The following is a 26,418-nucleotide window of genomic DNA, read 5'->3' as shown; positions in this document are numbered from 1 at the left end:
TGTGTTCATCAATCGAGATATTATAGGGGGTATGTGGTATATATTTGGTGATGTTTTGTAGTTTAGAGGTGACAATAAAGAAACACCCAATTGAAGTAAGCACATTCATAGAGAAATATCGTAGCGCTAGAAAAACGGATAAGCTATATACGAATTGCTACCCACACACATATAAATTCCAAGCTTTTTATTTTTTTAAACAGGCATAATGATGTCAAATTACATTTCTGGGGAAGGACCCGCAGACAGCCAGGCGCTCCACCTGCTTCCAGTTTCTGGCTTTGTCAATATTTCAGCTCCAGGCTACAGTTAGAAGGCCAAGACTGAATTAATGTCGCCAGTGAGAGAACAGATTACATGGGGGGCAGGGTGGATAAGTACATTAAGGGAAAATGAGACGGCGTGGGGAGACTGGGAAGTTTTCTTTAGACATGCCATGGAGGACGGGACCATGCTGTGGGGTGAAGGGAGGGGGAGATCTCATTTAGTCCCTGGTAGGGACCAGTCGGTACGCAGTTAAAATGGTAATGATGACATTGCGAGGGAAGAGCGGGAGAAGGGGATGGCTATGGCCCACAGAATCAAAGTAATATTAAAGAAAGCAATCATCTTATCTCAGACTGAAGGAAGCTGCGTTGGTGTGCGTTTAACCGTACTCTGAGAGTATTTCCCTTCTAGAGCGCTGCATTCTATTCTTACACGCCGCTCCCGTCGCGGCCGGCATGATGGGCGGGTGGGGAGAGAGGGGTTGGAAATGGGGTTGTGGGGGGGAGTAGGAGTGGTTTGTTTTATTAAAAAAAAAATATTATAAAATAAAACTTAACTTACCGTCCTGCGCCGCTGCCACCTCAGTTTCTGCCTTCTGGATAGGTCCGACTCCCGCCTTTTCAAATTACTACAGGCAGCTCTCATTGCGACATCATCAGCCAGGAAAGGCAGCCTCCCTCCCTCCCCTCCGCCAATCACAACACGGTGAGGCGCAGCGGAGTGCGCCCCACCAGGGCCATTTTCTCAATATAGGCTGCTGCATAGCAGCCTACATAAAGAAAAAGGGAGAGTGGGCAGTCCTGCACGACAGCAGGGGCCGCCCAAACTGTCAGTATGAACAACAGTGGGCAAGCCACTCCCCACCCCTTGCCCTTGAGCAGGACCGCCCACCGCCAACCAAGCACTTCTGTTTTCTCGCTGTACGAGAAGGCACAAACATAAATGTTTCTGCCTTCTCGCACGGCGACAAAGCAGTGGGGTAATGCCCCAATGGGGGAGCCGCCACTGTCGATAATTAACCTTGGGAATGTGAGGGTGATGCGGTTAAAAAGATATGTCAATTTAGGGAGGATCAACATCTTAATTAAGTTAACTCTCCTGAAGATTGTTAGTGGCAAATTCCTCCAGCTGGAGAGTAAAGAGTTGATTTCCTTAGACACTCGTTTTTAAATTATGTGATGTAATTTCGCCCAGTAGATTGACAATAGTGTTACCTAAATATTTAATCTCTGTACTCACACGCCCTCTCCAGCCTTCAAAATTCGAACACATAACCTCCGTCTTGGAGTTATTTACCAAAAAAACCGATAGGCCCCCAAACTCTCCATGATCCGCTGTGCAACAAACTTACATTGGATTGGCCCCTTCAGAAAGAAATAAAAATGACTTCTTCTCTTTTACTTTCCTTTCTTTGATGGCATTTTAGTTTGTAGTTGTACAGGTGTTTATTCATGTTTATATGTTTACACTGATGAGAAATGGTTCCCTTTCTCTGTGGTTTTTCCTGTTATTACGGGTTTTAACCCAAAGCAGAATAGTCTACCTATATTATAGAAAGTAGGCTGTTTGTGGCATACATCGGTACTTCCAGTGATGTTGCTGTGCAAAAAAGAGAACTTGATATCATAGTCCTTGGTATCTTGCATCGGAGAGTGCTGTGATGGAATCTACTGGACATTGCTTGAAGCGGCAATCACCCTGATTCTATAAGGGTCAGGGCAGGTGCTGCAGCATTTTTCAGATGGATGTCTTTGCAGGAATCCACTGGTTGGCTACTTGTTTTTTATTCATGCAAAGCAGTCTGGCCTTGAACCCTTTATCATTGTCCTAAGGCAGGTATGCAGTTGCCTAGTATAGTATGGACATTATTTTGTTGCAAACAGTGAAATGTGTTTTTTTGTTGTATAGTTATGGTATGTCCATTATTTTCCAATATGTCAAGAATGATTATTATTCTGCCTCAGTCCCAATAAAAACGTCAAAATGTGGTTATGCACATAGTGGTATTGAGGCAAGGTGGCTGGAAAATGCATCTTGAAAAACAGTGTGTTGGACTTTATTTATTTATAAAGTTTTATATAGCGTGAACATGGCCCATGGGGGTATCAAAGCGCTTTACAACCTAGAGTTGTTCACTGTTAAATGGTTGAGGTAGTTATACATAAATTCGGTATTCGCCATTCAATACAAAAGAGGTAGATAGGAGTATATGGGTAGCATAGGTGACTAGTAGTCATCAAGGAATGATCCTGGAGGGAATCTGAGCGCTTTACAATACACAGTTATTACATATTAGGTGGTTGAGGTAGTATACAAACTTAATATTCGTCATTCAATACAAAAGAGATAGACCGTAGTATAAGGGTAGCATAGGTGACTGGTAGTCATCATAGAGCTAAAGTCTTAGGAGTGAATTTGTTCATTAGAAACCGTTTTACTTCTTTTTTGAAGTGGGTAAAGGAAGTGATTCCGCGTACCACTGGAGGTAGGAAGTTCCAAATCTTCGGAGCGATTCCTACGAATGCTCTGTAACCAGTTTTCTTTTTGTGGCAGGATTGTGGTTTTAGTAGTAGTGAACTTGCACTAGGCAATTGTCTGCATCCTCCTGATCGCTCTAGCTTTCGTGCTAAGTAACTAGAGGTATTGCTATGCAGGGCTTTGTGGTTCATGCAGGCAATCTTTAGGTGTATTCTTGCTTCGTAGGGTAGCCAGTTCAGATCCTTCAATGTCGGAGAAATGTGGTTATTTCTTTTAGTTCCTGAGACCAGTCTGGCGGCAGCATTAAGTGAAGCCCTCAGCGGGGCAAGCTAGTATTTGGGGAGACCTCATAGAGTGGTGCTTCCATAGTCCAATCTTGGTTGCACGAGGGCTTGTACAGCCATTTTTAAGTTGTTCTCTGTTAGGAAGGGTTTAAGTTTCCTTAGTATACTCATCTGATGATTAGCTCCCTTGGTGGCAATATTGATCTGTGCCTGCATGTTCAAGTGTTTGGCTATGGTGACTCCCAAGGATTTTGCGGAGTCAATGATGTGGGAAGCACAATCAATGGAAGTTAGATGCTTCAATCATAAGTCTATCTTGGGTGTGTGATTGAGAGGGAAGATGAGAAGGAATTCATTTTTTTCGTGTTAAGCATGAGGTGGTTGCCAGTGAGCCAACTTTGAGTATTCTGTAAAATAGCTTTGAGGGAGGAGATGAAGTCTTCTGGTTGGGAGATTTTCATATACAGTTGAGTGTCGTCCGCTTACAGATGATATAGAATGTTCGCAGAGTGCAGTGCATTTGCCAGGGGTTCCATGAGTAAATTGAAAATGATGGGTGAGAGTGCTGAGCCCTGTGGAACCCCTATGGTGACAATGGAGGGTTTAGAGAGTGAATGCTCTATCTTAATTCTTTGTATTATGATTTTTAGGAAGGAGGTGAGCCATTGTAGCACTGAGCCAGTTAGGCCCATCCTTCGTTCCAGTAGGGACAGTAGGTTGTCATGCTTTACCGTATCAAAAGCGGAGGATAAGTCAAGAAGTATTAATAGGCATGATTTGTTGCGGTCTATCATTTATAGTATGTCATCCATTATGTGGGTGAGTGCAGATTCAGTGCTGTGACCTTGACAGATGCCGGATTGGTGTTTGTCTAGGAGGTTGTAATTCTCGATGTGGTTGCATAGTTCTATTTGTACACATTTTTCCAGCAATTTTTCCAAAGTGGGGATGTTGGCTATAAGGCAGTAGTTGTTGTGATCAGTGGATAGGTAGTCTGATTTCTTTAGTATAGGTGTGGCCTGCCCTATTTTAAGACAGTCCTTTATAGACTCTTGTCTCAGAGAGCCGTTTACGATCTTTGACCATAGGGGTAGAATAGAAGTTTTTATCGTTTTGAATAAGTAAGGAGGTAAGGGGTCTGAGAAGTAATTGGAGGGGTTAATCGTTAGAGTGTTATATATTTCTTGTTCAGGGATGGGCGAGAAGGTGTGCCAAGAGCCATTGTTTTTGGGATACTTTCTTTAGTCGTGGCACTCTGCCTTCATTGAGCTGCTTCTACTTAGCAAATAGCTTTGTTTCTCTGAACAAGAGTGGTACCCTAATTAAAAGACCACAACTCCACATTTTAACCTAATTTGTGGTTTGCATAGTTCATAATCCCCATTAAAATGTTATCCAGGTTACTTATATTACAGAATATAGAGTCTGATAACAAGTGACCAAGCAATATCACAATCCAGTCCTGCTGGAAGTTGACCTGGGGGTTTTGCCGGACCTTAATGAACCAAGGGGGGTGGCTCCTAGAAACGTATCTACAAAAGATCAAGGTAGACGGATTATATGGGATAATGTGGTCCCGGAAGCTTTCTTTGAGGACCTTGCTAATAAAGCCAAGGCTAACCTTGCTATCTGCCTTGACAGCGCTGCCTCGGGTGCCGAAACCATAGAAGCTTTTGTAGCAATGTGTAAACAGATTGCTATGAACTTAGAGGTACACACTAGAGCGCACACAAGGAAGGCTCATAAATGGTTTGATAGTAATTGTTCGAGGACCCACGGGGCTCTTCTTAAGGCACTTAAGAAAATGCCGAGGGACAGGGTCGTAGTTGCTTCACGCCGTAAGGAGTATAAATTTGCCATTAGTATGCGCAAACGCAAAATCGAAGAGGAGGCGTGGGACAATCTTCAATCGATTGATGTGCTAAGGGACAGCAGGAAGTTCTGGTCTACCATAAACCAGCCGTTCTTCTCGGAAAATGAGAATCTGGATATGGATTGTGTAATTCCTGATGACAGCTGGCTCCAACATTTTAAGAACATCTATGATAAGGAGCAAAGGGAGTCATCGTCAGTTAGCATCGCTACTGCCCGGTGTACTCATCCTGTCAAATTTGAGTTAGCCGAGGTAGAAAGGGCTATTAGAGACACGTCCAAATATAAAGCTCCAGGCCCCGACTGGGTACCTGCTGACCTATACATTTTGTATCCAAATTTTTGGGCAAAGATCTTGACCAATGTTTTTAATGCCTCTTCCTTAGCAGGTTTCCCACCTTCATAGGCCACCTCGATCATAGTCCCTATTTTTAAAAAGGGGAATAGAGGGGACCCCGCCTGCTATAGGCCAATCTCCCTGTTAGACTCTGCTGTTAAAATCTTGGGCAGAGTCATTCTACAGAAACTGGGGGATTGGCTATCGGACAGGGGGGTGCTCTCTAACCTCCAGTATGGTTTTAGAGAACACAGGAGTACCATGGACCAATGCTTAAATTTGCACCTCCTCATAAGCTAGTATACAATCGCAAAGGAAGGTCATTTGTACTTGGGGTTCATGGACTTCTCATCAGCGTTCGATTTGGTTAATCGTTCTAAATTATGGAGAATCCTGCGGGAAATAGGTATAGATGCATCTCTAGTTAATTTTCTTAGTGATCTCCACCAGGGCCTCTCTGCCTCCGTTAGGGTTACGCAGGATGGCCGGTGTACAGGTCAATTTAGTTCTAGGAGGGGGGTCAGACAAGGGTGCATACTGGCCCCTCTCATTTTTACGATTTATATTAATGCCCTTGAAAAATCCCTGGGCGTGGCTACCCTAGACACTCCGCGTATAGGGGGATCGCGGATCCCAGTCCTCCTGTACGCGGATGACGCTGTATTACTTGCCCGCACAGGACTGGGCCTACAGAGGCTGTTGGACCACTTTGGCAGCTTCATGGAGTCCCTTGACCTGAAAGTCAACATCAAAAGATCTCACGTAATGGTGGCCGGGGCCTGAAGGAAAAATAGCAAGATCAAAACCTTCACTTGCATGGGTGTAGAATTAACGAGGGTTCCGGTTTTCACCTACTTGGGTGTTCTCTTTGACGAGAAGGGCAATTGGGGACCCCAGCAGAAGCTAAAGAGTAATGTCGTTGCAAGATCCACAACAGCTCTTTTTAGCTTTTCTAAGCAGTTGGGAGCAAGGCCCGTGGAGGCTATGCTCAAGATATATAAATCTAAGGCCCAGATGTAGGTAATAGCAATTTACCGAATGGTAAATACCGAATTTTACCGATTCGGTATTTACAATTCGTTAATTGCTATGTAGGTAAATAATTCTGTAAAAATACCGAATCTGTAAGATTTGGTAATTTCCGAATCGGTATTTGCCATTGATTCCTATGGGCCTCGAAGCCCATAGGATTCAATAGCAAATACCGATTCGGTAATTACCGAATCGGTAAAATTACCGATTTTACAAGGGGGACAGGGTGTCACTTTGACACCCTGTTGCACCCCTGATTCGGGCTTGTGTGCCATGTGACACACATACATGCCCTTAGGGCATATCTGTGTGCCACATGGCACAGGTGTACATGCACAGATGTGCATGTACACTGGAATTCGTTATTTACCATGGAATAGTATTCCATGGTAAATAACGATTCGGTAAGGGCCTGTGGCACTGATTACAGTGCCACCTACATACTGATTTACAGAATCGGTAAATTTACCGATTCTGTAAATAAAATGCCCCCTACATGTCAATTCCCAAATACCGGTCGGTAACGGTCGAAATCGGCCGTTACCGACCGGTAATTGGCGAGCTACATCTGGCCCTAAGTGCTTAGCGATCGCCTCCTATGGGGCAGCCATAAGGGGTTACGTACCCATGAGTAAAATACAAGTGGTAGAAAACAGGCTTCTCAGAACTCTCTTGTCTGTACCTCAGTCGACTCCGACATTCTCCCTACACACCGAATTAGGCTTGGGATACATCTCAGATCACTTAAAAAGGGCCCCACTTATTTGTTGGGTGAAAACGTGGTTAAACGAGGAGATTACCCTTAACCACCTGATCCTAAAAGATTGTGTAGCCCTCGAGAAGGCAGATAGAATCCCATGGCTGACGCACGTTAGAGCGGCGTGCGCCAGACTAGGACGACCGGAAATGTACACATCCCCGGAGGGCATTAAGAAAGAGGATCTAGGCTGGATTAAATATAACTTTCGGAATTTGTTGGAGGCAGAAAGGGAGGAGCGGGAGTTAAGAAAACCAAGTGTGAGAAGTAATTATGATTTATTAATTTCCCCATCTATTGAACCGTATCTAAAGATTGTTACTAAGTCGTTCCACCGCTTTTTGTTGGTTAGATTTCGGTTCAATTTAATTCATCTCACGCTGGGCATATTTCCCACTTGGCGGAAACCAGAAGATGCCGCACCATGTACCTGTGATAGTTTTTCTACACAAGACACACTTCATCTTGTAATGTTCTGTGAGCATTTCTCAGAGGCGCGTAAAAAATTCCTAAACCCCATATTACGAGAAGCGGGATTTGTACAGGTTAGGCCTGTGCTTCTACATTTGCAAATGTTGAGTAGTGTGCATGTTATTTTCAGCGTAGCCAGTTTTTTGGTGGCTGCGGCCCGGGTAAATAATAGAAGACTTATTTGCACATAACTGTTTAGTAGGACCTATAGGGGGCTTTTGGTTTCAACGCCCGATATCTAACGATGCACTTTAAATTGTAAATATTTGTACCTTTGGATTTTTTCTCTATATGGTTAAAGGGCTTTTAGTAATCGCCTTATGATACATTTAATGTTTGACTTTTGTATTGTAAATAGTGTATGTATCAACAGTACCAAACGAACGCTTATTTATTTTTTAACTTTTTTAATAATTGGTGGATGTTTGTACTGTTTCTTCTTTTATGATTTTAATTAATCGAAATAAAGATCTTTGACTGACTGGCTGACCAAGCAATATCAAGTGACAACTTCATCCTGAGCTTATGAGGCAGAGTAGCATATTCCTCTGAAAGCGATTCTGCATTTCTTTGTTGTTTTAGGATGAGAAAATGGAATATAAAAGTAAATCATTTTTTTTAAAATACGAAAAACTCCCTCTTTTTGTTGTAATCACTGTATTTTTACTCTGTTTTTCCTAGCCGCTGTCCATGAGACCTGTTTGGGAAAATGGGTGGTGTTACCTTGTACGAAGTGGCAGTGATAGCAGGCGTGGTGACTGCATGCTACTGGAATAGTCTCTTCTGTGGGTTTGTCTTTGATGATGTGTCAGCGATTCTTGACAACAAAGATTTGCACCCCACGACTCCTTTGAAGAACCTTTTTCAGAATGACTTCTGGGGAACCCCCATGTCTGAGGTAATTGATACAAAATGTTTCCTTTTGTCTGTCTCAGCCCAGCAATTTTGAATATTATTGAGAAGGGAAGCCAAGTGCAGACCAAGTACAGACATGGCCAAATATGAAACCAAACAAAATGTCTTTGTTTCTCCTGTAGTTTTGAAATTTTTTAGTGATCTAATTAATGGTCTTTAGCTTATTATTTAATGTATTAAACATAATTGCTACATTCCAAATGCAGAGAACCAGAGAGAAAGTAGGGGCATTTAAGGTAAGCCATATGAGAGGTGAGTGACTCGAGATCTACTTTTAATCAATACACTGTCTAAATTGATCCCTTAACATGTACTTCTGCTAGCCCCAATTGGGGTGGTATGTGGTACAGTGGACAGTGGTATCCACACATTAAGATATTTTGTTTTGGGGTGCCCCAAATAATGTAACTTCCCCTAATGTTGGCCGCATAATTTTATCTGATTGCACAAAGGCATATTTGTTTATTTGCTTACTTTTTTTAAGTCCATCATATGAGAACTAGATGTTATTTAATTCCTTACATTGTAGTTCTATTATGCAATATCATAAGCACCAAAATGTAAATTTCTAGAATATATATAAAAATCTCATTAACAACAAATAATTTATAATGATATGTGGTTGTTATGTTTTTTTTGAAGAATCAATAGTGCAAAGAAAATATAAGATGTTCTAAAGTAGGAAAAATCTTGATACAGTCTCGATATTCGAAAAAATGTAAATGTATGAAGCACTAGATTGAGAACATTCATAATGGTTTGTTAGGATAGTTCATACCCACAACAATTAAAACAGGTGGGTAAGCATGATGACCTCCTTTGTTTTTATTCTGTTCTACATGCAGGTCATATCTTGCAATGTGAGCATTTCTCACTTTTATGTTTCCCATTTAAACATGGAGCTGTACACAGAAGAATTAAATTAAAAGGCACGTGTTTTACACCCTTCTTGCCATCTTTTCATTACTTTTATGAGTGATGTTTGTTGCCAGGGGCCATCAGGCTACATTTTTTTTAAACCCTCTCCCTTGTTTTGACCAATTTCGTAACCAGAAAGTTTCTCCTTATAATATTTCCTGTTTATATGCCTAAATGTAAAATGCTGAAAATATTGCTGGTATTCCTTTGTGATTTTAAAAAACATAATCTTAGACAAATATTGTGCATACAGTTTTAAATTACAGCACTGATTGGGTGCTTTCCTTAGCTGCAACCGTTGGGCTTCTTCAGAGCTCTGGTGCAGCCCTATCGTTTGGGTCTCGAATGGTGCAGCGGCTCAAGGTGCCTACATTGTTGAGTTGCCAGAGCCACAGCTTCCTTGTGATGCTGAAAACTTACATACTCCACTGCCTGAGACTGGGTGCCAAATGTTACCAGGCTATCGTCTACACCGGAAACGTAGGACCCTGAAGGCATGTGGGGTTGTCAAGTAGCCTCAACTGAAGGTGCATGCAGTGGGACGCAGTCTATGTGACAGACCAAGAGCAGGCAGTGGATCAGGACTGCTCTCTAGTCACCCCCATGCTGCAGAGAACTCCTGGGGCAGTGTCCCTCAGGTGCACATGGGCCCGTGATCTCGGATGACTGCCCCATTTACTGATTGATTTGACACCTTACGAGAGGATCAACAACAGAGGTCTTAAACGGAGGGAGTGTGAGGAGTGGAGCCATTCTGACTGCAAAGGACAGCAAAGGGAAAACCAAGAAGGTGAAAGGAGATACGACACAGTACTCCAGAAGGGGAGATGTGGAGACTGCACCTGAGGCTGCAGGTAAGGAGGGAGGTTTGAATCCTTGAGGGTGTGAGTGGCAACCCTGCATGAACTACTTGGCACTAGGAGAAACACTGCGCAAACAAGTTACCTCAGTTGATACCACACCTGAGTCATTCATGAGGAGCCCTAAGACTGAGGGCGTGCTACAGAGATCAATGCAACAGACCTCACATCTGAGTTGTGTTGCTGAACTGAAAATAAGTGATAAGTATAAGAAAGAATTGTAATCCTTTGTCATCCCTAAGGGCTGCCTCCTTGGGCATTCGTGATGTAGTTCTACAAGGGTCTTCCTCAGGCAAGAGCTCGAGAAGGATTTGGAGGAGAAGGTTCTTCCCGCAGGGTCCCCAAAATGTACAACTGTATGCCGAATATACAAGTTGACAATGAGATGGCTACATAGGCTTTTATGCACCACAAACATGGTGATGGCAGAAATTTGAAAACCTTCTGGAAGAGAGTTTGTAATGCGCAAAGCGAGCAAAAGGAGGAATGTCACCCTACATAAGAAGACTCTCAATCTTCCCAGACTATAGTCTGGCTATGCAGCACAGGAGAAGTCCTCTGCAGCGTATTAAAAATTAGCTTCTCCTGCTGAGACCTTGGGTCTTGTACAGTGGCAGACAACATCTGACCCTTCTCATAGATGCCACAGAGGCCTTCTTGGAAACATGTCAAGGCAAATCCAGAGGTACTGATGGAGAATGGCTGTTGAGTTTTTCACTTTATATATTTATATTCCTGATCCAGGCATGATGGTAATGCTCCTACATTAACCTAGAAGGGGCTTTATTAAGTGTATTTTCATTTATTTATTTTTTTAAATTATAGTTATGATCCAAGTTTTGGTTGAGGATTTTAAATTAGAGCTGTTCCCTTCTACCCCATTCTTATCCCCTGAATCTCTACTATATGATCTACTAAGTTCTCAAATTAAAATGTTTGAAGCATAAAATGGCATCATAAATACCATCCAGAGCCTGCCACATTTACATGCCCTACAAGGCTTGAAAGTGGCAGATTTAATTCATTACAGCATAAATATTTCTTAAAGGGGGTGGCCAGTGGAGAGCATTATGCTTTGTTTTCACTGCAAATTGTATTACGTTACAAAAAAAGGCCTAAAAGTGTTTTTAAAGGTGTAGGCATCTTCCCTTATGTTATTAAAAGTTTACAAGAATGTCGAACTCCCAATAAATGAATGGAGCTCCCCGGTTGCACTAGGAATCAAAGTTGTTCTGGGTGGGATTTAAGTCTGATACTAAATTAGCGTTGACTTGAGGTGTCCCATAATCGGGTAGGCTAGCCATAGACCTTATAAACACACTAGAAGTAGTGGGGTAGGTTAGATTTTCCCTTTAAAGTTCTTATGCACTCCAAGGCCTGAGTGCTTGAATGAAGAAGGTGGGCAAAGGCTTCGCTCAAATGGAAGATATGAGCTGAGTGTCCAACAGACTCAGATAACGGACTTTGCTTGCTGGAGTCTGTAATCAGAGGGGCTAATTCAGGAGTTCTTTATAATATGAAATAGTGCATTAAGGCTGCTATTGTTTGGAGCCCAGTCTCCCTTAATTTGTCTGCACTGCTTTGCTAGAAGGTGCTGCTGCAGGCTTCAGGAACTTGGACAGATTTTGCCTCACCCAACGCGGGCTTCATCGGTGAGCACACCTGGCTGTGCCAGGCTCCAGGAGACACTCACCTTCCGGACTGCCGCCTGCTTTCCCCATAGAGGATCTTCCCCGCAGTGAGGGTTGAGCACATACTTGGTCGTGCTGAGCTCCGGAGGACCTTTACTTTGACGTCTGTCGCAACTTGAGGTGCCCGGGGACCAGTGACACTGCAACAGGTCCCTCTGAAAGTAGTTGCTGTCAATGCCACACATTGGTCTGTACTCTGTGACCCTTCTCTCCTTTTGCTGCTAGCACACCGGGGACTCCCTCCCTGGGTCGCTTGCAGGGGTGCACGTTCTCTTTCTCACCCCCCTCACTCTGGGACCTGGTCTTCAGCCCCCACTAGAGAGATGTTCCTGCCCATCTTCCCCCCCACTCCTTTCTCACCCGGCCTTCGCTGCTGCCCATTGCATAGTATCCTGTTTGCTCATGCTACCTCCCTCCCTTCCATGTCATCTCAGTAGGGGGAGTAAGTGGGCCAGGCATAGGGCAATGCTGACTCAGACAGCCTGGACATGTTTGTCCTCAACGCAGTATTAGCCCGACTTGGTGGGTAACTTGCCTAGGAGATCTTCGCCCGTAAGTGATTTTCATCTGGGCTACCATGGACTGCGACAAACCCTCCACTTCCCAATCGCAAACCAAAATTGACTGCTGCATGACCCCCCCCTCCTCCACAAATTCCCAGGGATCCTTGACTGCTCCACCAACTGCCCTGGTCGCCTTTCCTACCCTGACAATACCGACGCCATCCTGCAGGCCTTTCAGTCCTCTCTATCTGACTTGGAAACCAAAATCGTGCAAGTGGGGGTGGATATCTCCTTACTACGCCAGGACCTAAGAGGGGTGCAAATAGGGTTACGGGGGCAGTGGGATGAGTGTCGGAGCTGGGAAATACTGTCAAGGAACTCGAGTCAACAGTCCAGCACCTTATAATGACATCTTCGGTGCTGGAGGCCTGAGCAGAAGATGCCGAGGGCCAGGCACGCCACTGTAACCTAAGCTTTGTGGGAATCCCCAAAGGGACAGAGAGGCAATACCCCGGACAGTTCTGGAAGACCAGGCTGACCTCCTGCCTGCCCACCTCCTCTCTATCCATCTGCTTTTTGGTGGAGAGTGCATGCCACTCCCTTGCCCTATGCCCCCCTCCTGGGACCCCAAAACACCCCATGATCGCCAAGTTTCCGAACTATCGGGTTCTGGGCTCCATTATTTGGGAAGCTAGTAAACTCGATTCGTTTTGTCAATGTGTGCATGGGTTTTGTAAAAAAACTTTAATTGTGTGGTAGCTGATGGGCCCTCACCATTATAACAAACATTGGCAAAAACAACAATTGTTTTCGTTCTCAAAGCCCACACTGCCACAGTAGTTACTGGCACTGAACAAAACTACTTTGTATGCCTGTATGCTCCTTGTAAAAGAGCAGAATGCTGTCACTCACAGTGAAGCCAGCCGATACAGAGAGAGGCAGAATTTTAATAAACATAAAAGGTCACAGTCAATGCCAGACCAAATTAGGGGCCAATTATTATGCAGAAAGTCTCAAAAGTGCATTCATGGTATATGTCCTTGCATTAAGTGCAGCTATTCGCCTTTCGAGAATTCCCAAGAAGTTACAGAAGTAGGACAAGAAATAGTACTCCTAGAAAATATTTGTGAACTGCATTTTAGCATGAGCAAATATGCATGTGTAGATTTGCTTGTGCGAAAATCTGAGTATTTGCAAGTTCACTTTCCCTCCAACCACTTTATTCCCAACTCTGGAAGAAGGTTTACGGCTGCCATTGTCAGTTGTAAATTTCCAACATTTCTCAGTATGGGAAAAGATTAGCGAAGAGTTGTTGAAAACCCTTAAAACATGCAACTTAGTAGGTTTGCACAGACTCAAAAGGGCATTCTAACCCTAGAACTATTGCTTACCACTCCCTTCAGCCCCAGTATGTAGATTAGCGGATACATGGTAACATAAGGGGATTGCAAGTATTCAAACACTACTATGGTATGAGCCTTGGCGTAATCAGAGAGGCTGTATCAGAGCTCTTATATAATGAGGTTGCGGCCATAATTTGTCATCGCACTACATGGCACCAAAGTGACAAGTGGATTTTGTTACAGGACAAGTAGATTTATGAAGCAACCTGCTCCATGGACAAGTAGATATTTTCTTAAATTACGCACCCCTGGAAGTTACAGTTGTAAGGGGTCGTAAGAAGGCCTGGGTGGTAAATTCCGTTCCGCTTGCGGAATTTGCGGAATTTTGGTAATTTAGCATTCCGCGGAGAACGCGAAATTGCTCAAAAGTCTGCGGCCCGTGACTTCGCAAAATTTTTTGCTTGTTCGCATTCTCAAAATGCGTGTTCGCAAGATAATTCCCCCTGAGCATGCAAACAGCAATTGCGAACAAGAAAAAAGCATCGCGAACAAGCGATTCCGTGAGTTCGCGGATTTTCTGCGTGTTCGCGGAGATTTTTTACTGTTACGCAGAGATTTGGGTAACGCGATTACGCAAATTCCGCCCACCCCTAGGATAACCTATGGGAGAGATAGTCTTTGCAATAGTAAAAAACTAAATTAGCAGTAGTTGACTATCTGCACATTGTAAAACACACCAGTACAAGCCCTACCTTTTAAATGCATTACACCCTGCCCATGGGGCTACCTTGGACCTACCTTAGGGGTGCTTTACATTTAGAAACAGGGAAGGTTTGTGCCTGGCAAGTGGATGCACTAGCCAAGTCGACATGGCAGTTTAAAACTGCCCACACAGACACTGCAGGGGCAGGCCTGAGATATGGCTACAGCTCTACCCATGTGGGTGGCACAATCCGTGCTACTGGCCCACTAGTAGCATTTGAATTACAGGCCCTGGGCAAACACAGGTCACTTTACTAGGGTTCCTACCAGTAAATCAAATCTGCCAATCATGGATAACAAATTACAATCCACATTTCCACAGGGAGCACTTGCACTTCAGCACTGATCAGCACTGATAAAGTGCTCGGAGTCCTAAAGGCAACAAAAACAGGTCATTAAAAATAGGAGAAAGGAGGCAAAAAGGTTTGGCACAATCATTCAATAAGGGCCAGGTCCAACATTACTATCCATAATAGATAGAAAGTATCCATCTGGTGGTACCCCATTACACGCCAGTGATACCTCTGTTGCCACAGCCGAAGCGTCTTTTATTCACTGCACTACCTTACAAGGAACTAGTTTTTGGTATTCCTTACACCCGTCATCTCGGCCACATATTTCCCCTTGGTGCACAACTGTACAACATAACTTAATATTTTCTTGTGGGGAGATGGGCCCAGTGGTAGAATCCTGGAACACCCATTGGAACCCATTCCCTATGCCTATCTTTGCATGGGTAACTTAACGTCTCCCCACAAAGCATAATAATTGTATCTGCTATTGGATAACACAAGAATATATTTGTAATAAATATCTGGCTAGTTTGCTGGTGAAGGAGAGGCAGGTGAAGTGAAAAAAACAACATTGTATTATTCTAGATATTAATTCAGATCATGGATGTCCATGTGCACCATAACAGCTCACCCTCTTGCACAGAACTTTGATACTAAAAATAGGAGACATGTTTAACCCAATGAAATGAGATATACAGTACCCAGGGGGGAAATATAATGAAATAATCCATAGGAAATATTCACAACATAGAAAACTGAGAAATACAAATTTACCTGTAAGCAATGGAGAATCCAGTTGATGATAATCCCAATGAAGCTCTGTGCTCAATCTCACTAGGTGGGTCTATAGTTTTTTCATCTTAGTGGTTGTAGAAGCCAATGATATCAAATGAAAATGTAATATTGGAGTAAATGAATGTAAACTAAATTATGAAGCAGGCATTTGTCATACTGTTTAAACAATAATTTCCAACTTTAGAAAAGTACAACTTGGGGGTCTGTCATTGCCAATAAGAATTAATTCATTTATGTTGGAAACATGTTTTTTATTGATAAATTAATACATCAGCTCTCTTAACTAAAGTCTGTTCTTTCTGTCCTAGGAGAGAAGCCATAAGTCCTATCGCCCTTTGACAGTCCTGACATTTCGCTTGAACTATGTCTTTAGCGAGTTGAACGCTGTACTGTACCATTTCCTCAACCTCATCTTGCATGCTGTTGTGTGCTTGGTTTTCCTCAAAGTCTGCAAGCTCTTCATGGACAACCAAACCAGCCTTATTGCATCTCTATTGTTTGCTGTGCATCCAATACATACAGAAGCAGTAAGTATATTTGATATGGTTTTGGTACTTAAAATCGCATGTGCATTACTTGATTTTCTCTCTTGCAGGGCATGGGGGAGCAAAGGATAGTCGTCATATTTTTCCTCTCTATTTCTTTGGTGCCCTTGGTCTCAGAGAGCCTTTCGGTGTAAAATGGCACTGTGAGATGGTATCTTCAGCTGTGGGTTGTGTTCCACCTAGTTTCTAAGTGCTGAATTCAAATGTTGGTAAATGTTGACATTTGAGGAGTGCAGGAAAGTGTTTGAGATGCTGATGCGTTCCTGTTGATGAGTGTCAACAGGAAGGTGTTTGAAGGAGTGGAAGATCTATTTTTCTCTTTTTGATTGACTGTGGTGCACAAGTATCAGGAGGAGAATTGAGAAGGGGGTAGCATAATGTTCTGTCCGGAGCAGGGTTATGGAGTTGTTGCAGGCATAATGAGGTTGTGGAAATTTGATATGTAGTGGGCAGGTTTGAAGATGCACTGCTTGGTGGTAGATTATTTAGGAGTGCGCTGAGCAATTTATTCTGTGCCTTGGTGTTTGAATCACTGGGTAGGTTGAAGCTTCCAAGGAACTTTGGGCTCAAGTGCTGGATGAAGGCAGTGGTGATGAGAACCAAGAATTCAATGACCAAGTTCTTGTTGAGTTTGGACAGTCTGTTGATCAGGTAGGAAGCTAGTGTGCCCCTGAGAGAGTAGATGTGGCAGATGAAGAGTTTGAATGACTTCGGTGATTTGAGCCTAGGTAGAGCACAGGGGGCAGGTCAATTTGTGGATGACAGTGAGTCCTTCTATCTTGTGAGAGTGGAATGTGTTCTAGAGGTTCTAGCCTGCAGTGATGAGGACGCCAAGGATGTGTGTAGCAGTGGGTATCATCCTTTTTTTCTGTTTTTAGTTTGATTTGTGTGATCATAGCTATGTTGTGCATGGATGGCCAGAGAGTGGTTACTGATAAGAGCTGAAGTGTATGTAGCCTAGGAGGGGGAGGGGCGGGGCTTGCGGGTGCGCTACTGACTGTAATTTGGATGTCATGTTTTATATTCTCTGAGCTGCAATGATTTGTTTGTATGATTTGTGAGTCAGTGCTGTATATAGATTGCTCCAGAGCATGTTTGGCACAAATTAGTCTTGGGGTACCTATGCAGCAGAGGTTGTGGCCCTAGACCCTAGGGACCGCTCATGATAAGTAAAGAAGGAGTTTTATTAGTATGCTTTAGGGAAAGAAGACTGCATTTTCCACCTGGAGTACATGTTGCCAAGGACAAATGGATGTTGCTTACTGATTCCTTTTCCATTATCTTACCAATTTCATTACCACGTTTGCTCTGTGGGAGTTCTTTCCGAACACTGCAAAACACAGTTGGTAGCTTGAATAATAAAGGCAGACAAGAGGGAATACTGGTGTGAGTTGTTCCAATCATGTATTTTTCTCAGCAGTTAGAGTTCTGCTTGAGTTGATGTAGGCATGGTAGGTATATATGGTGATAAGCAACATGTTTTCAGCCATAATGTGCAAACTGTAGCACAGAAATTGTCACGATAATACACTGAAATACAATCAAAATATTTTATTAGCATGACAAGTCAGAAAAGTGCTGCTGTTATAATCACATAAAATCATTAAATATTTCAGGAGTGCAGTAGTGATCATTTAGGTTTCTGTGGTTTTTATTTTTTAAGTCCATGTTTCATGGTTATTGTCTTTTTTGGAGACATGCATAAGTGTATTTTGGTACTCTTCTTTCTGGCATATTTCCTTGACTAATGCAGTTTTCTTCTTCATTAGGTCTCACCTCTGCAATGCGCATGCGCTGCATAGGAAATAGACCTTTTGCAATCGAGTCTTGTTTTGAGGCCAAAAACGTGCACGCGTTGCATTGCTTTCCATGGCAACACGTGCACGTTTGGCGATTCCCTTGCGGGAGCAGGCAGTGGCGCCATATGTTAGCAATTATCGCGCCTTGCTGCTCGCTCCCGCAAGGAAATCCGGCGCAGGCCCCTCTCCTCCCTACCCCTGCTGCCGCACGAGGCGCGCACACTTGCTTGTTTAATAGAGTTTCGAAAGGGAACCGTACAGTCCGCTGTAAGGTTATGGCATTATTTAACCGCCTCGCACAACCACACATCCTGTTCATCTCAAATTCTGTGTATATATATATATATATATATATATTTGCATTCCGCCCGTCAGCTCACTATGCACATCATAAAGAGGACGCCATCTCTGCAAAAACATGTCTTTGGTCGATACTTTACAATTTGCGACATTTTATACTGTTTTGCTTTTTTTTGTATCTGTCTCTTAAAATATTCATTACTTGTGTGATTGCATTGTATAAAAATAAATTGTATGCTTATTTAATGGTGAAATATATCTCTAGGTTATCAAAAACCAAACCAAATAGGCATGTGACCTATTCCAAAGATTTATTTCGAGTATTTGTAATAATCATCACATGTCAATTTTACACATTGTTACACAACCCCCCTTCCCCTCCCCCCCTCTATAATGCAGCCCCTGTTCAGGTTTAGCAGGAGGGATGTCTGCCCATTTAAACTACACTTTCTGGTTTCGGAGCAAAGCAGGCAGGTGGGATGTTTACACAGTAAAATGTAAACCTATTCTCTGCTGTTCTTTAATAAAAAATAAAAAACCACAGCTAAAGCCCCAGCTAGACTGTATAGTGCCTTCTTCTGCTCTGGGTCAAATAGCCCTCCAGACTGCCTGCTGCATGTTTACATTTTACACATGTAAATAAATGCTGCCCGGACCAGCACTGCAGAGAACTCGCTGCCACTCACTCCGGGCTCACCACACACCTTTGCACCAGTATCGAAGGGCTGGCAGAGCCACAAACACACATGCTTGATCCTGGGCATGGTGTCTGTGCGCTTTTAGCACGGTGAGTCAGTCTGCTGTCGGGACTGTGCACTGGTGGCATTTGGATACACTTTGGAGGGAGGTGGCAGGGAGAAGTTGGGGTCGTGAAACAGAAGATCACTGGATGATACTGACCAGATACATCCCACGCACCACCTTCCCCAGACGTCCGATGGACTTTAGATAGACTTTTTTTCAGTTTTCTATAGCGCGAACTCGACTAGAACGTTTCGGAGCGCTATATAGGAGCACCAGTTACATAAATGCATTCTAGCTACCCTGTCCATCCCAAACGTTTTTTTCAGATCTCAACACATAAAAGTACTTCTTTGTATGCCCAAACGGAAACATCGCTTGAGAGTAAATTTGCGTTTTTTGTGTGTGTTCGCGTGTGTGTGTGTGTCGGGGGAGGTCGCTCACCTTTGGCAGATTTAAAACAGATCCCTTAGTTCACCCTGCACAGAAAAAATATATCATCCCATCTTTCCCTAGATTTGCCAAGTGTTTCCAGCAGTGTCCGATAGGTTCACAACATCTGCCATCCTGACAGGGGCTTTAGTTGGTTTTTGCATATATGTTTGTGTTGGTGACGTAGTGATGGCGCATTGCGCCTAGGGCAGAGCATCCACATCTGTAAATTAGGAAACAGACTCCGCTCGTTTTAGTGAAAATTGTTTACTTTCTCACTCGTAAGTTGCCTTCCCTTTCAAAATCAGACAATGTCATGTTTCCGTTATGCGTAACAATGCACAAAGCTTGTCAATTTAAACAAGAAGGGTTGCTTTGTTGTATAGCGCTTTGTCGACCCTAGCACGGCACAGTTGCTTCCGTTACACCTCCAGAGCACAATATCCCTGGGCAGCGTTGAAAAAATCTGAGATATGTATATATCAGGAGGCTAAGGAGAAGGCGAACAGATTCAGTAGAGAAGAGTATTTCACTGCTGAAAATGTAAATTCCACTCACAAATCAATGAATAAAACAGAGGAATCTAATGACAAGATTAGCCATATCACCACCTTCAATGGTGAAGAAAGGAAGGTGAGGGGGATACTTAAGAAACACTGGCCGTTACCTAAGACCGATGTCAGTTTGGCCCCACTGCTACCAGATGAACCCTCAATTGTTTTCAGAAGAGCACCCTCTATGAGGGATGCTCTAGTTAAATCTAGCCCTGAGGTGGTAATAAAGAAAAACTGGTTATCGGACAAATTTGGTTTTTCAAGTGTATCTCATGCAGAGCATGTAAGTTTGGAATTAACACCAGAGAATATCACTCTGCTTTTGATCCTAAACCAATCCAGATTAGGGGCCATTACACCTGCCGCACTGACTTTGTGGTTTATGTGCTCCAGTGTACTTGTGGGCTCAAGTACATTGGGAGCACGAAATTGCAGGCCTTTAATCGTATCCTCCAGCACCTTAGAGCGATTGTCAATTCAGATGAAAGTTATCCAGTAGCGTGCCACTTTGAATTGGTCCACAAGAAAAATCTGAATGACCTTAAGTACTTCATCATTGATGCAGTGCCTAAAAACATCAGGGGTGGCAACAGAGAGAGAACTCTAAGACAACTGGAAAGTAAATATATATTACTTTTGGATACTAGGATCCCTAACGGGATGAACACAGGGGAGTATTTGCACTGTTTTTCATAAACAAGAAGATAATACTAGTTTTATAGGCTTATGCCTTTCTGATTGAACTCGTGCATATGGATAGACTCATAGGTCACCCATACTGATATTATCCCTGTGTGCTATTATCATCTAGCATTAGCTACCATCGTTGATTGTCGTGTTACAACTTGATCTTTATATCTCTGGCAATCAGCTACCTGACCTTTGTGATTTCCCATCCCTTAGGTGCAGTCCTCGGCAACTCCATTATTATTCATAGTAATTGTATATGGATAGTGGCAACAGTGGAGGATATGTGCTTCTATTGGCAGAATTGTGTATTGGAAAAAGGGCACCAAACCAAATTAGGCTGTCATGTGAGGGCTAACTGTCATATATCCGTATTTTGTATAATTATTTCTGGTTTAATTATGAAATGTAAACCATCATAACAGTGGTTCTTAACATGTTTTCTCCCAATGCTTTCCCTTTTATAATTTTTTCTTCGGATTGTATTTTTAAGAATGTGTTTTCTATGTCTATTTGCTGTTAACGCCCACTTATTTGATTGTTCATGGTATTTAATCACAGCTATTGGTTCCTATTTTCATGTGATCAAGGCTACAGTGACGTAGCCGAAACGCGTCATGGTGGAGACTAGAGGTCAATAAACCACCTCTGCAAGTATTTGAAGCGCTTTTGTGTGTTCTGTACCTGTTTTTGTGTCGGAATCCGGATCCGATTGGCAGGAGTTTGGAACGTGTGTGTGTGTGTATATATATATATCTGCAATACCTCGCAGCAGCAGCGCTTCCATCATTCAAATGGACACACGAGGCATGGACCAACTTGTTGCAGCATTCAAAATTATTTATTTCACAAAAACAGCTTTGCCACGACGCGTTTCGGCCGTCCCTGCGGCCTTGATCACATGACAATGCATTGTGCTCAGATTGCTTTTTTTTTATTTTTTTTATTTTTTTTAAACCTTTATTCATAGAAGCAGAGCAATACAAGCGCAGGCCTACAACCACAGGGGCCGGCCGCAAAATCAGGAGATCAAAAAAGAGCAGTTTAGACGTATACGATAAAAAGTAGGTACAGTATAGCCGTAAGATGTGGTCGTAACACAAGAAGCGCAAGGATAAAAGAGGTTTCATTTTTATGATATTAAGAGGAGGCAGCGGCTATATCTACCAAGGCGTCATGCAACACAATCAAAGAAAAGGAGACTGGAGGGGTATATCCCCCCATGCAATCAGAAAGCAATAATAAATAACGGGGCCAAATACACCCTACGCCCACCAAAGGTGGGCCAGAAGTAAAGGTCAAACCATAGCAAGCAATTTAGCAAGACGTCGTGTAGAAAGCCCACCCGCCCCAGACAGTAAGAAAGGCAAGTGCAGACACCGGAGAAATAAAGGAGCGAAAAAAGAGACATAGCCAACCCCCTTGAAAGGGGAGAAAAAGGGACCATAGAACAAAACAAATTAAAATAACAAACCCTCCCCATCACCCGCCACCCTACATCACCGTAATGGCTATGGCCTACCCCACTAACACCGTGTCTGTCGCCCCAGAGTCACCCGAAGAAAAGGAAATAAAAGAGTAAAGAAGAAGAAAGAAAGAAAGCGGAGGAGGAGAAAAATCAGTATGTCAGCACCCAATCATCCATCCCCGGAGCCCAGAACCACAAAGTCAACACAGAAGCGAGAGCAGTGGCAGTCAAAACAGAACGCGCCCCTCGTAGTCACCAGGTAAACCAACACCATCCATCAATGAAGCAGAATCAGCCCTGTCCCGTGCGCTCGATTGCACCAGCAGAGTACATCCAACCAGCCACCATTATGTTGAATGTGGGCAACAAGGAGAGGTCTGTGGGTTGTTTTCCGACATCCGCCGTAAGCAACAATGTGCTGTGAAGGGCGTCAAATGAAAGCTCCACGCACGGCACCAGTCCCCAATACCTAGCGACAGCCAATAGGTCCGTTGTCATCGCGGGACACTGGCCCTCCAAAGCCGCCACATCCACTGGGAAGAACTCAGCAGACCGTTCAAGTGTAGGGTGTGGCATAATGTCCTGAGCGTGCGGATAGTCAAGCAAGGCGTGTCCGGTTACAGGAGTAATGGCCTCCAATTTGCTTCGCAGATCGCGAACACTGCAGATCATGGCGCCACGAAGGGCATCGAGGGCCTTCAGTACATCTCGGACCCCTGGCGACGTCCCATGCGCACAGTCCACGACGCTCATCCCTTTCACAGGCTCTACAGCAGGCTCCGCCATGTTAGTCAGGGTTTCACTGATCCACACATCTGATCGGGCATCCTCTCGCCCCCCATCAGAGCACAAGTGAGTCCCAATGGCGAGGGCGGCAAGCTCCATAGTGTTTAAGAAAAGGACACGAAGGCAGCCTCAGCGGTGTCAGGGTCTCAAGCACACACCAGCGCCCCCAAGTCTCCCAACACCGACCCCTCGGCGAACAAAATGGCGCTCAGACTTACTTCGGGAGAAATGCAGGGAACGGCCGAACCATGCACAGACGAAAAGTCCCAAATGAAGCGTAATCCCCCGGTTCCTCAATGCGCTACTGGCTCTCCACCAACTAGGTGGACCGGAGATCGCAGCAAGAGGCAAACGATGCGGGCGGATAACTCCGGGCAGCCGGCTCCTCCTCGTCACAGGCAATCACCACCAGGATAGCGGGGGCCGGCCGTTCCTCGCACGCAAGACCCCGGATCAGCAGCTACGGAGGGCCCGATAGGGGGCGAGAGCATTTCTCCGGATCCACGGCTGATGGAGAGTTCGGGAGCACATCACCGAGCACCGCCACACTTCCCCTCCATAGGAATGCGGCTCGGGGACAGGATAGGATGCAGGATCAGTGCACAAAGCAACAAGGTCGGCGGAGCCGAGTGCCTACGCGGCCATCTCGGTCTCCGGCTTGGCTCCTCCCCCTCAGATTGCTTTTAAAGTGCCAGTGCATATCACGTTACCATAGACATAGAAAATATACTATCCACATAAATGTGTTGGTGGGACGTCATGGATAACTTCAAAAAATATTATGTATAAATACAATAGTATTCTCTCTCCAGGAGTTCAAATTTTGATTATCATAATTCTCCTTATACATTTTTAGTCTCTCTGCATAAATGTATTTGGAATCCATGGCATTCCCAAACAAATGTCTAACATGAATACTTTTAAATTACAAATATATGTGCCCACCCAAACGTGAAAAGTATACAAAAGAAAAGTAAAACATTTTCCATTTTTTCAATAAGATAAAACCAGAATAAATGTTTCTGGACTTTACATTTGACATAATTCAAAGTTTCAATTTCACTGGGCAGTTCATGCATGAAAAATAGGGGAGAGTGTTTGTAGCCAATACAATTCATCAATCGGTTTCTAAAGTTTGTAGCACTGCAGTTATGTTTCTTGTATAAAGATTATGCAATATCCATTCGCCACAATTTGTTCCGAGGGATCCCCCTCAACTCACTAAAGTGACACTGTGCTACAGTACAATGAAATAAAGTGATTAGTGCTACTAAAAGTACCCTATTTCCATGTTAAAAATCAGTGGGTTCTTAATTCATTGGGACCAGGGTTTGATTGCAAATTTCAGTTGATCATACACTAACACATATATATAAATATATTTAAAAAAACATGTAAAAGTGGAATCAGTGACATGTTAAAAGCTTTCAACAGAGATAAAAGACATATAGATAAAACCTACCCTAATGTCTAAAATACTCAGCTAAAATCCTTCACAACACGCAACATTCACACTAAAATTGAAAAAATAATACTACACATAATATGCTGGATTTCAATAAGTAATGATAAAACACATACAAATAGTTGTATATTTATGTATAAATACATCATTTCACAGATAAGTGTAAATGTTGCCATATATCAAGAAACACAAGTTTTTCTAAAATCAACAAATATATATGTATGATTTCATGTGGTTGTTAGAGTGATCAAGGGAATCCTCACAAATAAATAGAATATTTATAAATAAGTGTGGAGGTCCTCAGTAGTATTCAATCCTCCTGACCATTTAGAGTCAAATTCGAGAATGTAATTGGTTTCTGTTCTTCGCATGCTAGCCTCCCTATCCCCTCCTCTGCTTGTTACCGGGATGGATTCAATTGCATAGTACTTCAGACATTGAGGCTTACTGTTGTGACACACCTCAAAATGCCTGGCAACCGGATATGTTTGGTCTTTGTTTATAATGGCTCGCAAATGCTGAAGAATTCTTTTATGAACCGGGAGTTTGGTGCTGCCAACATACCTCAGATGGCAATCACATTCTAGAATATAAATACAGTATTCGGTCTTGCAAGTAAGATGTTGCATAATCTCTCGGTTTGCCTTAGGGACAACAGTAGTGTATTTTTTCATGTTAATCCCATATTGGCATGCTTTGCAAGACAGGCATTTGTAAAAGCCCTTACTTGTAGGCATCCAATTTTTTTTTTTTTTTTTTTAAAGCATTCCTGGCTATTTTTTGATAGAATATTCCCCAGGCTTCTGGCTTTACGAAAAGTAATGGATGGGTTAGAGGGCATATGTTCACCTATAATAGGGTCATTTTTTACAAAATGCCAGTTATGTCTGACAATACTCCTCAATTCTTTTTGTTGTTTGGAGTATGTCAGTATTAACCTAATAGGATTGGACTCTATGACCGAACTGTGACTCTTGTTGCAATTATATTCCAGGAGTTCATTTCTAGATTTTAGCTGCGATTTTCTCATGGCGGTTTCCACTATTCTAGTACTGGATCCTCTTTCCACAAACCGCTTTAGACTTTCTTGTTGTTTTAAAAGCATGTCGCTATCATTGCTACAAATACGGCGGATGCGAAGCATCTCACCGTATGGTATGGATTTGATAAGATGTTGTGGATGGGAACTCGTGGCATGCAGTAAGGTATTACCTGCCGTGGGTTTTCTAAAAAGGGAGGTACTAAGAACATTATTAGCTAAAAAAAACTGCACATCTAAGAAAGTCACTGATTCCTTGCTAATACTAGAAGTAAAACTGAGGTTAAGATCATTTGCATTTATCTCCTGTATGAAATTTAAAACACTTTCCTCTGAGCCACGCCAAACAATAAATAAGTCATCAATAATTCGAAGCCAAGAAACTATGTTCGATGTACAGTAGTGTTCAAATTTGCGCATGAGGACCAGCTCCTCCCACCAGCCCATGAATAGGCAGGCATAACTTGGGGAGAAGCTGGCCCCCATGGCTACCCCCTGAATCTGTTGGTAAAATTGGCCATTGAACATAAAATAGTTGTTTTCCAGACAAAAGGCCAGCATTTCTAGGAGCATCTTTGAATGATGTGCAAATTCCATTGGCCTATTTCCAAGGTAATATTCGCATGCACGTAAACCGTCCCTATGCCTAATGCATGTGTATAAGGAACTTACATCCAGCGTTACCAAGAGCAAATCCGAGTCCCATTCGATATCATCTATTTTTCTCAAGAAATCACTCGTGTCTTGAACATATGATTTTAGTGATTTCATATGAATCTGCAGAAAATAGTCTATATACTTAGAAAGATTTTCTAATGGTCCTCCACAGGCAGCAATTATTGGTCTTCCTGGTGGTCTGGTTGTGCTTTTATGGACTTTAGGTATAAAATAGATGTAGGGAACTAAGGGATGGTCTTTTTTGATAAACTTAAATTCGTCCCCACTCAAAAGTCCAAGTCCTTTCCATGCCACCAGGTTTCTGCACAGATTCTCATGCATAGTCCTGTATTTAAGTGGATTGCTC

At 43.1% G+C, this 26,418-nt stretch overlaps 1 protein-coding gene across 2 annotated transcripts in view; it reads left to right on the top strand.

Moving 5' to 3' along the window:
* Positions 1 to 26,418, top strand: part of TMTC3 (transmembrane O-mannosyltransferase targeting cadherins 3) — a 425,295-nt gene that overhangs the window by 52,794 nt on the left and 346,083 nt on the right. For both annotated transcript variants that reach the window (XM_078678861.1, XM_078678865.1), the window contains exons 2-3: positions 8,180 to 8,396; positions 15,887 to 16,105. In XM_078678861.1, coding sequence (XP_078534987.1) covers positions 8,208 to 8,396; positions 15,887 to 16,105 — 408 coding nt within the window. In that variant the 5' untranslated portion in view covers positions 8,180 to 8,207. The remainder of the gene's footprint in view (positions 1 to 8,179; positions 8,397 to 15,886; positions 16,106 to 26,418) is intronic.

Source organism: Lissotriton helveticus, chromosome 1_1, assembly GCF_964261635.1.
Source record: "Lissotriton helveticus chromosome 1_1, aLisHel1.1, whole genome shotgun sequence".
In the NCBI taxonomy this organism is placed as follows: Eukaryota; Metazoa; Chordata; class Amphibia; order Caudata; family Salamandridae; genus Lissotriton; species Lissotriton helveticus.
The sequence above is the reverse complement of the archived record's forward strand: the minus strand, read 5'-3'. Positions and strand labels throughout refer to the sequence as shown.